The sequence below is a fragment of the Nicotiana tabacum genome, chromosome 17, assembly GCF_000715075.1.
Source record: "Nicotiana tabacum cultivar K326 chromosome 17, ASM71507v2, whole genome shotgun sequence".
NCBI classification, from domain to species: Eukaryota; Viridiplantae; Streptophyta; class Magnoliopsida; order Solanales; family Solanaceae; genus Nicotiana; species Nicotiana tabacum.
In genome coordinates, this window is record NC_134096.1 from 126,263,060 (window position 1) to 126,281,219 (window position 18,160).

At 35.3% G+C, this 18,160-nt stretch overlaps 1 protein-coding gene across 1 annotated transcript; it reads left to right on the forward strand.

Annotated features, from left to right (window-relative positions):
• Positions 1–9,107: 9,107 nt before the first annotated feature.
• On the forward strand, positions 9,108–16,051 carry LOC107795342 (two-pore potassium channel 3). Its single transcript, XM_016617964.2, is given in 3 exon segments — positions 9,108–9,300; positions 9,302–10,380; positions 15,479–16,051. Coding segments are annotated over 3 exon segments (1,284 nt in total). The 5' UTR covers positions 9,108–9,246; the 3' UTR covers positions 15,630–16,051.
• The last annotated feature ends 2,109 nt before the right edge of the window (positions 16,052–18,160 follow it).

Sequence of the window (18,160 nt, forward strand, 5' to 3'; positions counted from 1 at the left end):
ATGTGCGATTCTTTCTTTCCGCAATCCCATTAGATTGGGGCATGTAAGGGGCCGTTGTTTGATGAATAATTCCATATTCTAAACATATTTCTTCAAAAGGAGATTCATATTCACCACCCCTATCACTTCTTATCATTTTTACTTTCTTGTTAAGTTGCGTTTCAACTTTATTTTTGTATTGCCTGAATGCGTCTATTGCTTCATCTTTACTATTCAGTAAGTAAACATAGCAATATCGAGTACCATCGTCAATAAAAATTATGAAATACTTCTTTCCACCGCGAGATGGTATTGACTTCATGTCACAAATATCTGTGTGAATTAAGTCTAAAGGATTTGAATTCCTTTCAACTGACTTATAAGGATGTTTAACATACTTAGATTCCACACATGTTTGACATTTTGATTTTTCGCATTCAAACTTAGGCAGTACTTCCAAGTTAATCATTTTTCGCAAGGTTTTATAATTGACATGACCCAAACGTACATGCCATAAATCATTTGACTCAAGTAAGTAAGAAGAAGCTGAAATATTATTATTGTTTTCCACAACCATTACATTCAGATTGAAAAGGCCCTCAGTGAGGTAACCTTTTCCTACAAATATTTCATTCTTACTAATGACAACCTTGTTGGACACAAAAACGCACTTAAAACCGTGCTTAACAAGAAGTCCAGTAGAGACTAAATTCTTTCTCATTTCGAGAACATGAAGGACATTGTTCAAAGTCATGACCTTGCCAGAAGTCATTTTCAGAAATATCTTCCCATATCCTTCAACTTTTGCTGTTGAAGCATTTCCCATATAAACTGTCTCTCTGGGTCCAGCAGGAGCATAAGTAGCAAAAGCTTCTCTAACTGCACAAACATGGCGAGTGACTCCTGAATCAAACCACCACAGTTTAGGATTTCCCACCAAGTTACATTCAGAAAGCATGGCACACAAGTTATCAACATCATCATGGTTTACTACCATGTTTGCTTGACCCCTTTTCTTGTCTTTCTTCGGAGCACGACACTCCGTAGATTTGTGTCCGGTTTTCCCACAGTTGTAGCAGTTTCCACTGAACCGCTTCTTGCTTGGGTTGTATTTCGGACCAGAAGCCTTCTTTCTCTTTTTGTTATCTTCAACAATATTTGCTCCCATTATTGTTGAATTTCTACGGCCTCTCCTTTCAGCAGCTTTATTGTCCTCTTCGATTCTCAACCGAACAATGAGATCTTCAAGGGACATTTCCTTTCGTTTGTGTTTCAAATAATTTTTGAAGTCCTTCCACAACGGAGGCAACTTCTCAATCATTGCTGCTTCTTGGAATGCTTCGTTGATGACAAGACCTTCAGCAAGTAGATCATGAATAATCACTTGCAATTCCTGGACTTGGGTAATAACAGACTTGCTATCTACCATTTTGTAGTCCAAAAATTTTGCGGCAATGAATTTCTTCATCCCCGCATCTTCAGTTTTATATTTCTTTTCAAGCGCATTCCACAATTCTTTTGAGGTCTCCATGCTACTGTATACATTATACAGATTATCATCCAGTCCGCTAAGAATATAATTCTTGCTTAAAAAATCAAAATGCTTCCACGCTTCAATCACGAGAAAGCGTTCATTATCTGGAGTTTTATCTGGCAGATCAGGAACATCTTCCTTGATGAACTTCGGTAGACATAACGCAGTTAAGTAGAAGAACATCTTCTGCTGCCAGCGCTTGAAATCAATCCCGAAAAATTTTCCGAGTTTTTCTGCCGGTGCCAACACCGGTGTTCGGCTTGTCGATGCGTTGACAGTTACCATCGGAATAACTTGGTTTTCGCTTTCAGTCATCATTTTTTCTGTAAAAGAATGACACAAACAAACGTTTAATACACGTTTTCAAACTGGAGTAAAAATCACGTAGATTTTAATATCCAACAAAACGCCACGAAGGCTTAACTCTCCAAAACGGGAGTACACAAACCACAAAGGTTTTAGTTTGCAGAATAATAAGAATAACACAAATACAGAAATAAATATTAAATTCCTTAAGATTGTTATTCCCGCCAATATTGCTGTATTTGTAAATAATAATTCTGCAAAATATAAGTTAACGTTATGAAAAAATAATAAATTCGAGCCCACTGAATTCACAGTGTTTCCTTAAGGAATTTAATCCCCTCCTAGTACCCAAGGTAATGGATTATTTCCTCCCAGGATAGAACGAATAACACACTGGTGTAGCGGTACTTCAAACCCCAGTGTTTCAGCGAACACAAAGTTCGGTAGCAAATCACACTTACAGTTGCTTTGTTTGAAGTTAAAAACAATGCAGAACGAAGGAGTATATACTCAGAAAATCGTATGGAAATGCTGAGAGGAAGGAGTGCAATGTATAGCCAATTTGTTGAGCGAATTGTATGTTGTGTGTTGAGTGTTGAGTGTCTTTCTTCAACATCTGCTGCACATATATATAGCAGAAAAATGTTGAAGAAGACCAAACGTCCACCCTCCATGGTGGAGCAAGCATTACATGTTTGTGGAGCAAGCACTTCATGTTTGTGGAGCAAGCACTTCATGGTGGGAAGAGCATTAGGCGGCTGCCAAATGGTCAATACACGGATTGGAAAATATCCGTTACAAATGCGGATAATCTTACGTTAATATTTACTATTAACAAATAAATTTGGCCCAAAAAATTAATCAATCAATCGATCATTTGACCAAATCCAAATCCAAATCCAAAGCCGAAGCCGAAGCCGAAGCCGAAGCCGAAGCCGTAGCCGTAGCCGAAGCCGAGCCGAGCGAGCGACCACGGCGACGGCGCGAGGCTTGCTTTCTTCTTAATTCTTTAAGAGCTACAAGAAGAGCAATTATATATATATACCCACCAAAAATGTCTTCCTCTTCCAATATGGGACAATGTCTCATTGTCAAGAGGGAAAAACTTAAAATTTTACTCAAAATTTCATTTTCCCTCCATTTCCCATTCACCCTCATTTTAAGAATATTTCATCTTAAAAATAAAACCTCAACAATCCCCCACATGAATGGGGAATGGCTATATCACGGAAGTATACATGAAAAAACTGTGTGATTTACAAGTAAGGATTAATCGCATCTGGATAAGTAGGTTTCCCTTTGAACTTTCCGTAGTAAACTTATGTCGGATATACTCGGTCAATCGGTAGATTTGATATCTTTAAACCGTCGATCTTTGGTGTATACCTAGACAACCATAAGTCACACAATCAACCCTTAACCGTCTTTGGTTTTCATTGTTGTGTTCGTTTCAGCCATGAACACCGCTTGGTTTCATAAGTGCGTAGAGAACTGGCCTTACAAAGTTCTCTTTGAAGCGGCTAACACTTCACATTTACATAGGTGATTCCTAAACGTGTCATCCTGTAGATACACTATTTGATATACCCCGTATCAAATTTAGAAATCATTAAAAAGCCTTAATGCTTTATCCTTGGTACTGAACATTGTCTCATCACGAGAACGGACTAAAATTTTATTTGACAATGTTGAACCGTCATTAATGACTTTGTTTGATCTCCTTGAACCTAGATCTTGGGATCTCCAGTCTTCTAGGTAGAGTTACCGCCACAATGACTTGTTCTCGGCCATAGCCCCATTCCCCTTGATGATTTCTCAACTACCTCTCTAGTTAGGCCTTTTGTAAGTGGATCCGACACATTATCACTTGACTTTACATAGTCAATCGTGATAATTCCTCTAGAGAGTAATTGCCTAACGGTTTTATGTCTTCGTCGTATATGACGAGATTTACCGTTATACATAACGCTCCCAGCCCTTCCAATTGCCGCTTGACTATCACAATATATGCATATTGGTGCCAACGGTTTGGGCCAAAATGGAATGTCTTCCAAGAAATTCCGGAGCAAGCACTTCATGGTGGGAAGAGCATTAGGCGGCTGCCAAATGGTCAATACACGGATTGGAAAATATCCGTTACAAATGCGGATAATCTTACGTTAAGCCGAAGCCGAAGCCGAAGCCGAAGCCGAGCCGAGCGAGCGACGACGATGACGGCGCGAGGCTTGCTTTCTTCTTAACTCTTTAAGAGCTACAAGAAGAGCAATTATATATATACCCACCAAAAATGTCTTCCTCTTCCAATATGGGACAATGTCTCATTGTCAAGAGGGAGAAACTTAAAATTTTACTCAAAATTTCATTTTCCCTCCATTTCCCATTCACCCCCATTTTAAGAATATTTCATCTTAAAAACAAAACCTCAACAGAAGGTAGTCGATGAGAGGAATATGTGATTTCCAAAGGATAGAGTTATTCTATATAACGCTCTCTTTGTATTGGATGGATGCCTTAGCGGTGGGATAGAAGACTTTTCTTTCAAGTCTTCTTTTCTTTGTTCGCCTAAGTCCTTGACTTGAACACTTTGCTGAGTATAACCGGGAAAAGGAAAATAAAGGCAACAAAGAAAAGTTTGATTTAAGCTACAAGGAGAAAACTTGTGCTTCAACTTTTGCACTTTATTTCATTAGATAATAATATATTTGGTGTACTCAACCCTCGGACCAAAGAAACATGAAATTCTTAAAATTGCCTTCGCCTCAACACAGATGAACATGCTTTTTTTCTCATCCAGAATTCTAGCGAGGGCAGCAATCAAAATTGAGAATTTTAAAACAAAAAATAGATACCTTACACAGGTTTAGATCTAAAAGAGTGGATGATATTTTGTGGACCTAGGGATAATGCAAGCTCCGATTTTGTTTGTTCTTTTTTCTCTCTTCTTAATTGGTAGCTTTTGTCTTTTAAGTTGTAACCATCAAAAGGTTGACATTTTCCCAGACTACAATTATCCGTTGTTTGGTCCCTAGAGACTGACAAAATGGAGAGTATAAATATAGTTTTGAGAAACTAATTTGATAGAGATCACATCAAAAAAATTGAGTCATTACATTTACAGGAATTAGAATTATATATGAGCACTGTTCTTATGTTTGGTTCTAAGGGATTTATGTTCGAGCCTTGCTAATTGTTACAGTATCAGGAAATTAAAACGTGTGCGCAGTTGAGTTTGTTTTATTCAGAATCAACTATTGAGGTTTTCTGGAAGACTCTTTTGTCTTACTGATTGTAATAGTTAATGACTAATTATCATTTGCTATCAGACAACTGCAGTTTTAATTTAATCATTGGATGTAATTGGCCACAGGTAAAGGTAATTCAATCTCAGGTTCGAGTCCTGGATATGGAGTCGCCTTTGTTAGGAAGCCTTTGTTAGGAAATGCTTTATCCCCAATGTGGAACTTCCCGACGCGAATCCGGATTTAGTCGGTCCAATGTGGGTACCGGAAAAAAAGAAGGTAATTTGCAGCAATGTCATTTTCAGGAAACGTTGGCTTATTAGGCATTTTCCTTGAAATTATTTTGATTCAATACTGACATGGGAATATATAGGATGGATACCGTGTCACTTTTGCTATTACGATTTCTTACTGGCTCTATTGTTACAACTTAAAATATTTAAACTTATTAAGAAATAAAGAAAGTTTTTAAATACATTTCAAGAGTATCTTCCAATACGAATGTCATGTAAATTGAGATACGAATGTCATGTAAATTGAGATGTGATATTAAGTTGATATCTGAACAATATTTAATTGAAATTGAAATCGAAATCGTAAACCGGAATTTCGACTTTATTCTAAAAATTTGCTGCAATCTAGGACAAAGGTGAAATTGGAGGCCAGGTACTCATTCCTTCCATCATTTATCATTATTGACATGTTTGAAAACATTGACGAAACCAAAGGAATTATTTGAACACATTTTGCAGAAAGGCTAATTACTACTTGAGTAGGGTCAAATTATTTAATTTTGAAAAGTGCTCGGAGTACATAGGGTCAAATTATTCAAATTTTGGTGTGAGCTCAAGAGTAGATTCTTTTAAGTTTTCAAAAAATTAAATTTATATATTTAAAAACTAAAGTACTATAATAAATTAACATAGTTAATAATTCAAAATATTTAAGAAGAGTTTGCAAAAATCATAGACAATGAAAAAGATAATATTTGACTCGCCAAGTTGTAACACCTTTCACATAAAGTGTTAAACACATCACCATGAATGGGTATTTATACAGACATAAGGGGCATTATCAATATTCAGCATAGAAAATATTTGACGAATGTGTTTTGGTAATGTCAGATAGTTGCCACTTCTTTTAAAAAGTCATAGCCAATTATGTTGCTTTAATATGCAAAACACATTATTATTATTATTATTATATTTAATTGTTTATTATTAATTAGTCTATTTTTGCAGTCAAAATTATTCTGTTGACAGCTAAACTATGTCAGTATCATCTCATTTATTTAAATAATGAGAACCCGCAAATGTCCTAAATGTTTCACCTAAACATTAATTAAGAGTTTGTTCCATGTGGCTTAATCATATAGCTTCAACTTTATTGGAACAGCTCAATCATGGACAAGTCCTGTTATTTCATTGTATGTGGGACTCTCTTATACCTATCTTTCCTTGTAATTCCTACTTATATTATATATAAACATATATATTATGTACTGTATGTAGTGTGAGAGAAATAGTAATATCGTTTGGCTCAAGTTCTGTATGTTATTTTACTATCATAATTTGTTGGGATTGGAGCTTTAAAGCAGTGGTAAAGTTATCTTCGTAGTTACATGCTCAAGTCGTGGAAGCAACCATTAATACTTGCATTATGACAAACTGTCTACATCACACCCCTTGAGGTACGATCATTACTCAAATCCTGCGTGAATACTCATACTTTGTGCATCATGCTATTTTTTTTTAAAAAACTTGATGGGACTAAGTAGGCGTTTGGACATAAAAATTATAATTTTTGAAAAAAAATAGTATTTGGAATTAAGTTGAAAAATGATATTTGGAATTTGAAATTATGTTTGGACATGCATTTCACCTGAAAAAATATTGCACTTTTGTAAGTGGAAAAAAAAAAAAATTCTAAAATTTTGAAAAAGTAGTCGAAACCGCTTTTTGATTTTTGAAAAACTCATTTTCGAATTTTTTTCAATAACTTACAAAATTTCATGTATAAATATATTTTTAAAAATTTTCTTATGGACAAACACGGCGTAATAGCCAAAATCCAAGAATAGCGCGCGGCTGTGGTAACCAGACATGACGTCTTTTGTAAAGTTCAACGAAAGCACGAATTAATGGAAAACGAAAAAAGATAGCCGCAAAACTTATGACTGAATCAAAACAATTATGGAAAAGAATAGTACAATCAGGACGCGTTTGGGTGCGAAAAATAAATAAGTCATGGGACAAAAAGAGCATACAACTACTTTCCCCAAATATACAGGTACCGCCTTGCAATCCAGCCGTCAACCTCCAAATTCTGTTGGTTTGCAAAAACACAAAATTGTTATATATTCTTCCTTTTGAGAGACTGCGGAAATGTGAGTTAGAAATCTGAAACGCAAGTATTTGAAGGAAAATACGCATCTCATTATTTTCACTAAGCAAATGAATACAAGACGAATTCATGTAAAATAATAATTTTAAATTTAAGAAAATAATCTTTTTAGATATCTTATGTGTAAAAGACAAATCTCTTACGTATAAAAGTAAATCTCCATGTGTTTAAAAAAAGAAAGAGATATGGTCATAAAATTAAAAACAAGTTTGTAAAGAACCAAAAACCAATTGACCCTGTAAAAAATAGTATCACTTAATAATGATTAGATGATACATATTTTACTTTAAATTTATGACTTGTATGATTAAATTTATTAGTATAATATAAACACCAACTAAGTATTTCTCATGTTTGACTATAAATTACTTTTATTGTTATTATTTTTTTCTTCTAAATTGTTGGGATGCGAAAAATTGGAGATGGTAAAGAATGGAGACATTTTGAAAAGGTGACCTTTTCCTCTCGTTCGAAAAGTATGTTCAACTACCTTCCGCAGAATGGTAGTTTAGCATAAGCAATGTCAAAAATGATAATAAGTTTTGAAAAATTAAAAGAGCGACACAATATGGTAAACTAAAGTTACGTTTAAATTTATTTTTTGAAGAGTGAATACTAACTTCAATTAAAAGATATGTGCACACGTTAAGAGTGTTGGCAATGTATAACTTTGAGTCACGGGGATCACGTCACTGAATTCGACAAATTCTATTGAATATGCAAATTTTTCACTTTTGCTTATAATCCAACCCGTACAAGGGGGAGCCCTGTCATGTTTCTGCAAAACTACCCCTAAACCAAACACAGTTACAGAGGTGAACTTGTGATTTTTTCTTTTTTTTTTTTCGGAAGAAAATAAAGCAATAAAAAGATTCGCTACAAATCAAGCGAGAAGATGAAATACTAATAACATCTCCCGCTACACGCAGAGAAATACTTGAAAGCACAAATGCATTTACTAAATATCAAACATTAGAATCGCGAAAAACACCACCTCTAGTTCTTATCATAATACTCTTCCGAAGAGCCCTATCCCTGTTCAAGACCACCCACCCAATATTAGGAGGTGACCAGTCTAACGTTCAGTCTTAAAAATCTTCCCAATATTCTACAACTAAAGCTGAGAAGTAACACAAGCTCTAACCATAAAACGCAATATATTGATAACTTGCTTGGGTAATATTATTGATGGGTCCCACTTGGAAAAAAGCAATAAATCAATAACTCGTGAAACTTATAAGATAATACATGCTTATACACAATAAGTCCACTTGACATAATACGTCGAAGGCGATTTTAGCTTGTCACAAACAAGATAGACTTATGACAAGTTGACAATGTACAATAAGACTACTTATATTATAAAAATCGTTTTGGTTAACAAACACATATAACAATTACACTTTGTCGTTCGGTAGAGTACTTGTATACTTGCAATATGAAATATGTATATCATTATAGATATTAAGCTCAATGTTGAAAACAAAAAGGACTCAATAAACTAATCATTTACTAGATATTATCTACACTTGAATAGTGTATCGATTAATTAATGTAGTCAAAAAAAGAATTAATTATCACTATTAATGTACCTACGATAATAGTGTTCTAATTTGTTCCTATTCGATAGCCAAACAAGACCTAGTCCTCTCTCACATTCTCTTCTGTTCCATAGCACCAGGACTCAGAAATTGGGTGTCACGTGAAAACTGCCATTTTCAAGGACTATCTCCTGGTTGCTGGTATTCCGACCGGCGAATTAGCCGTTTTCCGGCGAAATCCAATATGGAGAAAGAGCCCCTTCTCCCTTATGTCAGCCCAAAAACACCACCCCACCCACCCCCCATACCCACCGCCTATCTCCCTTTGCCCTTTACCTGAAGACAATGAAATCTCAATCCCTCCGCCTCTTACCCCTTCTGAACTCAAAGAACGCCTTATCTTTGGTCCCTCTGAAGCTTCTGCCACTGCTCTTGATGCTTTCACCTTTAACAACTTCATCTCTCCTGAGCTCTCTGCTTCTTCTTCTTCTGCCCAAAAATCCAATCTCGAAAACACTGATATTAACAATTCTTGGTTGCTTGACCCAAATTATCCTTCTTGGACTAAGAGTAATCTTCATAGGTCCAAAACTGCACCAGCTATGGCTGCTATTAATGATATTGACCATTCACCAGTTCCTAAGCCACCCCAGTTCGGTAAAAACACAATTGTAGGACAAGGTGTTGTGCTTTTGATGCTTTACTTGACTCTTGGTGTGGGTATTTATTCTTTATTTAGGGATCATTTTAAGGCTACTGAGACTCACCCTGTTGTTGATGCTTTGTATTTTTGCATTGTTACTATGTGTACTATTGGTTATGGTGATATAACTCCTGATAGTACACCTACCAAGTTGTTTTCCATCTTGTTTGTGCTTGTGGGGTTCGGGTTTATCGATATTTTGCTTACTGGGATGGTTAGTTATGTGCTTGATTTGCAAGAGAACTATCTTTTGAGGAGTATCAAAAGTGGGAGTGTACATGATGCTAGGTCTTATATTATTGATGTGAAGAAGGGGAGAATGAGGATAAGAATGAAGGTGGCACTGGCATTAGGTGTTGTGGTTCTTTGTATTGGAATTGGGGTTGCGGTTATGCATTTTGTTGAGAAGCTTGGGTGGTTGGATGCATTTTATTTGTCAGTTATGTCGGTTACCACTGTGGGGTATGGCGATAGAGCATTCAATTCAATGGCCGGTCGTATCTTTGCATCCATTTGGTTGCTTGTGTCTACACTTGCAGTTGCTCGAGCCTTTCTTTACTTGGCTGAGGCCAGAGTAGATAAACGTCATAGGAGAATGGCAAAATGGGTGCTCGATCAGGATTTGACTGTTTCACAGTTTCTTGCTGCGGACATTGATAATAATGGATTCGTGAGGTAAATGTTGTCTTTTCCTCTTGAAATTATTGCTCTTTGTCTTAAAATATCTTCATAAGTTTTTACTCTATTTGCTGATACTTGCCATAGTCAAACTCAAGGAATCTGTAGATGAGATATATGCTTGGATTTTACCTGTGAATGTAGTGTCATATAATTTTGCCCTTTAGACTTTAGTTGTTTGCGTATGTTGGAACCTGAGTTTTGACGCAAACAAATTAGTCAAAACTCAAACCTGTAGTTTGTCTAGAATATTAAATTGTGGATGGGACCGTTCATTCGATCAATTTGGCAGAAAACACAAATACATGGCAGATTGTGGATCTCTTGGAATTATTATGTAGGAAAGCTGATTTGTCTTTTTTGGCCCTTAATTTTATAAGCGAAAGAGTAAGTGAAGTAGCTATGGGTGAACACGACAAGATCCTATTTCTTAGACTTAAATGCTTTTCAGGTTTTATGGCTAGTATACTTTACTGTCTAACATCACACTTAGAATACTGAATTCAGGGTGCGGTAATAGTAGATGAACTCTCTCACATTCAAGAAAAGGTACAGAAGTTTTCTGTTCAAACCAACTGAAAAGAAATTCATCAATGTTGAGAGGGTAGTGGTTCATTGGAATCAAGCGGTAGGATATATATTGGCTTCATTCCTTGTAAGAGAGACTTTTTCATCATTAAAGTAGATGGAACAAAGGAATAGGGGATGATCATGTGCGTAGAAGCTTTTATCTCTAAGGATTTATTTGTTGGCGAAGCACAGAGTTTATATTTTTAATTGCAGATTTCCTTCCTCTAATGACTTGCTCTGTTTTTGTTGCTTGACGTGCTTTTCAGAATTTAATGAGCATAACTGAATAATATAGATATCTAAGGAGAGAACATATTCCATGTTGAATCTTGATGTTTAAAGAGTCAATACTTATGGTTTAGGAAGTACACTGTATCTGGTATTTGTTAAATCTTTTGTATTCCTTCAACGTATAGAAGGAAATTTCCTAGTTTGTACTCTTTCTGGTACTTTCTTGGTACTCTTTAATGAATGAAATGTATTACCTTTTTCATTAAAAAAATCCAAGGAGACATGTAATAAAAAATGTAGATAATTAAGGAGACACTGAGCTTGATATGTGCTCTGGGCCTGTGCAAGCTTACCTCCATACTAATGCTTGACCCATGTTTAGCAAGAAGTGAAATTTGGAAAACACATGTGCATAAGACCGTGTTGGATCTACGCAGATTACAAATGATTGCTTGAATCGTGAATTTGCCAGTAGTTGCCATCCAAGATTTGGTCTGACTTAATTTGTTGACATCGGTCCATTTGGAAATGGCCTTGCTTGAAAATGCAAAATAACCTACGCGAAATATAACTGCCCTTAACCTAATTCAGAGAAAAGGTACAGTACATGGTTCGTAGAGATGAAAAATTCCTCTTTGCTTGCACCTCCACTTTCTTATATATTTGGTTCTTTTGCACTTAAAGTGACCGAGGGTCTATCGGAAACAACCTCTCTACTTCTCCGGAGTAGGGGTAAGGTCTGCGTACACACTACCCTCCCCAGACCCCACTTGTGGGATTTCACTGGGCTGTTGTTGTTGTTGCACTTAAAGTGACCATGACGATCATAAAACTTATTTGTTGCCAAGCCCGGTCATTTTAGCTTCACTCTCACAACTTGTCTGTGCTGTACGAGTTGAAACAGTATTTACTGTTTTACCTCCAATGCAACCAATGCTTTGATCTTGATCTTCCTGATGTTTGTATATTTGGTTGGTATTTGTCCTCCTTTTTACAGCTTTCAGAGATATGCTAGCCAGACGAATTTAGCATAGAGAAGTTACTAGAACTTGAAGAAGTTGAAAGCATGTTGATTTTTAAGTTTAGATGCAGAAATAGGCAGAAACTGCGAGCATCGTACATATGAGTGTATAAGATTCTAGTTAACATGCAGGGATAATTTAGCTTTTCCATTCCATTAATAGAGCACCAAAAGGGTAAAATGCGGTTTTGGTTTGATTTCTGCCTGTGGCTACTTACTTTTTGAACCTTTATACTTGATAAGTTGATTTAGTCCTGTTTAGGAAGAAGTCTAAACTTTTAGATATGTAAGATCTATACATCCTGTAAGCTCTCCAAAATCCGTAGGTAGTTAATGGTTGTTGATGACACTTCTCGTAAAAATTGTTTCAGTTTATGAGATGCACTTGTATGAGTTGTATATTTTGATAGCTCGTAATAAGGTGTACTTGTTAGGAACCCTTAATGATAGTAATAAGACATTAAAAAGACGAATGTTTTTAGTGATTTCGGTCTATTTTAACTTACTTTAATTGTTTGAGAGGAGCATATCGACTATATCCAGAATATATAACAAAGAGAATGGATTTAGAGTCGATAATCTAGTTAACCCAAACCAGAGAGAATCACCTTACAAAGTTTACTCACAAAGAGGTTTGCACAAAGTATTTCAATACTGAATTTTCTCACAATATTACTCTTTACAAGATCCCAAAAAGGGAAATAACAAGAGACAAGACTGAAGAGCTGAGATAATGCATGATGTCTGATAGATAAAACACGCCCATTTATAGGCAAGAACTAGCGTTAGTTCTACGTCTCGATCCGTGAACTGCTAGACATCCACTCCACTCTTCAGTTATGTCTGCAAGACATTAACTTAATCAAAGTAGGAGCCACTAAGAATAATCTTCATCAGAAAACAAAGTTCCTGATCCAAAAAAAAAAAAAAAAATCTTCATCACAAGCAGGGTTGGTCCCATAATTTGAAGGCGGCAGGTGCACCATTATCGTTAACATACACCTAACAATGGCCTTAAAGTGTGAGAGGGGTGTGTTTGTTCAGTTCGATCTGATTTGGTTTCATGAGTTTTGGTTTTTGATTCTTTGAGTTAATTCGTTTCGTTTTATTTGGTTTTGATTGGTTAATATGCAAATTGATCACCTCATCGAAATGAATTCGATATGATTTTTCTGGTTCAACTTTTTATCAGTTAAGATGGTAACGATCTCTACTATGCCACTGTAGTAACATTTCCATGGTATAAGGATGAACTAACATGGACCTTTCATTATGTAGCTTTGTTGCTATAAGTATATGTTACACACTAGAAGGGATTTACTCATGCAGTACGCCAGTTAGCAAGACCATTTCAATAATCTGCTATCTCTAACTCGAGGGAGGAGTTTTAGCTAAGAACCATGATACTTAATCCTCAAGTTGCTTATTAAAGGTGATAGCTCAAGATTCTTGGAGCATTTTCAGTAAACTTATTTAGCATAGCTAAGCTAACAGCTTAAATATGCTTCTTGTTCTAGGTCTGTGTCTTTTGAAATACTTGCAAACTCTCATCTCATGGATAAACTTTGGCATGCTTGTCCCTATATATATTCATGGGCTTATTCTGATCCCACTAGCTTATGAACCAATCAACTACGTAGATCAGTTATTCTAAACAGCCCTAGCAATTGTTCAGTGGTACTGATAGTTAAAGTCGAGTGTTGGTCGTAGTAAATTTAATCAAGTTATTTAGCTAGATGAGTGTCTTTTGTTTTGCTGCTTTTGGGTTGAGACTTCATAGAACTTTAGGATCTCTACCTTTCACATTCAAGAATATGCCAGATTGATTTCTGACCTGTATCCAAGTATAGATAGTTGATGAATCATTTTACCTACTAATTCGAGGTATGGTCTAACCATATACTAAAGATCAGTAAATATCTTTTGTACACGCCTACACGGTCCTCGATCAATATTGGCAGAAATGCACTGATTCATTTCAGATTTACATTTAGGTATCCCCTTATCCATGGAAGTCCTAATAACTTTAATACAACTAAATAAAGTTATTAGGATTCCTTGGACAGGGGCAAACCTTTATATGTTATATGGACAGTCTGGCTAGAGAGGAACGGCAAATGTTTTGAAGGGGAAAAAGACCATATTTCATATGTAAAATACAGATGTAAAGAGAAGTTACTCTTTTTATGGAAAATTTTGTATATAGCCTGGCAAATATTTTGTTAGACCCTCTGAAGCTTGTGGAGGACAAGTCCTTATTTTTGTACATTTTTTCTGTACTTTCTTGGTACTTTTTATTAATTGAATAGCTTATGTTATAAAAAAAGATTATTTTGTTGCTTCTCGTGTCTTGCGAGAAATTGGCATTTCATGCCTAAATAAATACCGATTTTTGGTGTCATATAAATCCAAACTATTCTGTGGTGATGTTGCCAAGAAATGAGTCATAAGAAATCTTTAGTTTAGCTCTTCCCGTCTTTGAATTTAACTGTTATTTTCAACTTTCAAATTTAACTTGGAATTGTCAAATTATCTGAATCCTCTTTTCCAGTGACTGCCATGAATATTTGTGTGGGTATAATTGGCTTTATGATTTTGGTGCCTTTCTGTGAAGCTGTGCGATGAAGCTAAGGTAGCTTGAGCTCTTCTAGTCTAACCCAATCATGAGAGCATAGAGTGCGTGACTCTAATATAATTGCAAGGTAATTTGACTTGCCATCCGAAGTTCCAATTCTTTTCTTTTGACCTTTTGGGCTCCAATTTGCCATCCAGTTTTCGTATGTGCAATCCTGTAACCTTTCTGATCATAACTCTCAAGCGGTGCACAAAAATTTTAGTGTCACCCGCAATTTGAGCATTTTTAATTAGATATTGCTAAGTAGTCACCTGAAATTTAAACAAAAAGTGGGAATTGCATAGCAAATTTAAAAATGTAGTATGACAGTATCTGGTTTAGTTGACTTGTTTGCCAATCTGAATGAAGGGGTTTTAGACTGAATCTGATATGTTTATTGGTAGGTGATCTTTTTTCTTTTTCACTGTATGATTACTGCAGTTTGTTGTTTAAACTACTTGGTCTTTCTTTGATCCAACTGTCAGAGTCGTTTTTGGCTTAAATTCCCACTAGTCCTAGTTGATTCTTGAACTGTGCCTACTGGAAGTTTGATTATATGGTTATGAGAAATATGTGGCTATGCCTGCTTTTGCGCCTTCTCTGTGTGTCAGTAGAATTAGAACATGTGATATTGATTTTGCATCTTCTATGTGTTGCAGTAAAGCAGAATATGTGATATACAAACTGAAGGAGATGGGGAAGATCTCAGACAAGGATGTAATGCTGATTTGCAAGCAGTTTGAACGGCTGGACGCTGGCAACTGTGGAAGGATTACTCTCGCTGATCTAATGGAAAGCCACCACCATTAAACGTTTAATTGGCGGCTTTTTATTGGACAGTAGTGAGAGGAAAAAAAATGAGTTGCAGCATCTAGGATTGGCAACTGGACAGGGCAGAGAAAATGTCTTGGTAAATATGGTCTGGTGGAGAAATTGGGAAACCTGAGTTCCCTAGTTTTATGGGAAGGGTGCTCCATTCTTGCAGAGATGTCAAGTTCTAAAGTGCAGATCTTTGATGAAGTAAGAATGGAAATTTTTGGAAGTGTCTTGGAAATGCAACATTGAAAATCTTGCAAAATTCTGAAGCAAAAAAAAATAAAAAATAATTTGTATATAAGTATATGATAAAAGTGATCTTAGAGGGGGAAAATGATATTCTCAATATGATACCTAATTAAGTATTTTGGGAAGTTTATTTTTGAAAATATCTTATATAACATGCAATTTTATACTATTGGACTGAGACAAGCTTAAAGGAAGCGATGTGGACAATTAATGAGGTTGCATATGGTGTATTCTAATTTGCTTGAAATTCAAAAGCAGTAGTTATGCATCCATATCTTGGTTTCCAGGAAGGGAAAGAGATCCTTTTTGGTGTTAGAAAATGGTTTTTTCTTCTTATATACTCCCTCCGGTCCACTTTAATTTATTTTTGGCTGTTTTCGCACATATTAAAAAATTCACCTTTTAGCATTAATTAACAATGAAATTGATCATATTAACCTTAATTTGTTCATTGGAAGTACAATAAATACTTCTAGGATCTTTATTCCAAGGGCAATTTTGGAAAAAAGAAGTTAATTTGTTTTAAAAAAAGTCAAAAAATCAATTAAAGCGGACCTGCGAGAGTACTTCTCTATCCCCTTCAAACAAATACATCTAAGTCTGCGATATTCATTTTTCTTTCCGTTTGCTTTTAAAAAAAGATAGTGAACAATAGGAAAAGTTTTTGAGAAATATACTTTCTATCACTTCTCTTGTCATCCGATTAAGGCCTAAGCGCTTACTACAGCTAGATTATTCACCAATTCAAGTGCTAATTAGATCCAATTCAGTAACATATGCATCTGACAAAACTTGTTGATGTTTTTTGACCTTTACTTTTTTTTTTTTGCCCTCTTTTTGGGATGAATTAAAATGATTCACCTATATGAAGACTTAACTTAGCAATGGGGTTCGGAAAGAAAAACTTGGCAATGGGATGAATACAATTTCAACAATATATGCATGTATTATATGTATATGTACCTAATTAAGTCTCCAGATATATACCCTTAAGAATTTATATGAGTTGTGTGGTCTTCAACGACCTTGACTAATGGGCAAAGATTTGGAGTAGAAATCTATACCATCCAAAATATTATAAAATGGAGTATTTAGTATGTGAAAATGAAGGGTGCAGTTGCACTATGACCTGACCTTGTCTAGTTTTCCACCAAAAATTAGTATTTAGATTATTGTGCTACTTGATGGTTGTCAACTTTATTTTTCTTTATAACTTTCTTGGAGGTCTAAGTTTTACTATTGTTTTATGCCAGTTGATGATTAAGAAATTATACAATAAAGTAATTATGTCAGGTAAAAAGGAGAGCTTTTTTCAGTTGAATATTTGTTCATACATCAGCAGTCAATTTGATCACTGAGCATATATAGGAATCCTAGATTTATTAAGTAAGATTAAGAAAATTATTGGTTAATAAAAAATGGAGGAGGAAGAATGCCAAAGTAGTTAGAATTGGTCAAAAATATTCTAAGTGAGTCTTTTAGAATCTAATCGTCCCAAGACCCTTCACACTTGGGCCATTATTGGATTATAAGCAAGAAAACAAGTATGAGAAAATGCACATATAATGTGTTCTAGCTCAATTAGTTTGTATAATTGATTTCTTTTCTTAAAAAATTGAATGAAGCATCTCATGTTGTTTAAGAATTGAACATGTTGACTAATACACAACATTCCAAGTGGAGTAGATGGATTTTGATGATTGGAAATGTTGACTTTTGAGAGTTTTTGACTCAATATGTTAATGAATTAAGAGTACTTTTAATAAAAATAAAATGTATCAGGATGGGCACCAATAATGCGGCGTGAATAGAATTCATAAATAATTATTTGCATATTAATTAGTTGCTTTTGAAGGGTATAATTGTTATTTACAAATGAAATTTACATAAGCAAGATTATCATTGGTTCATGTGTCTCAAAATGTAATTGAATCTAAACTAACTCCTGACTTATAATTGGAAATTAACGAGGTGAATAGACATATATGGTCGTTATATTTCACAGCATATAGAGAGGATTCTAGGTTTTCTAGGTTATTTTGCTTCTAATGTTTGTTTATGTAACGACCCAACCGGTCGTTTTGTCTTCTAGAACCCCGTTCTCCTAAATAAGACTCTCCGTATATATTTTTACAGTTTTATGACTTGCGGGATGGTTAGTTCAGGAATTTGAACGGTTCGGGTTGAAATCGGAACACTTGGTTCCTTAGTTTGGCTTTAAAAGGGTAAGTATGACTTCGATCAACGTTTTAAGTAAACGACCCCGGAATCGGAAT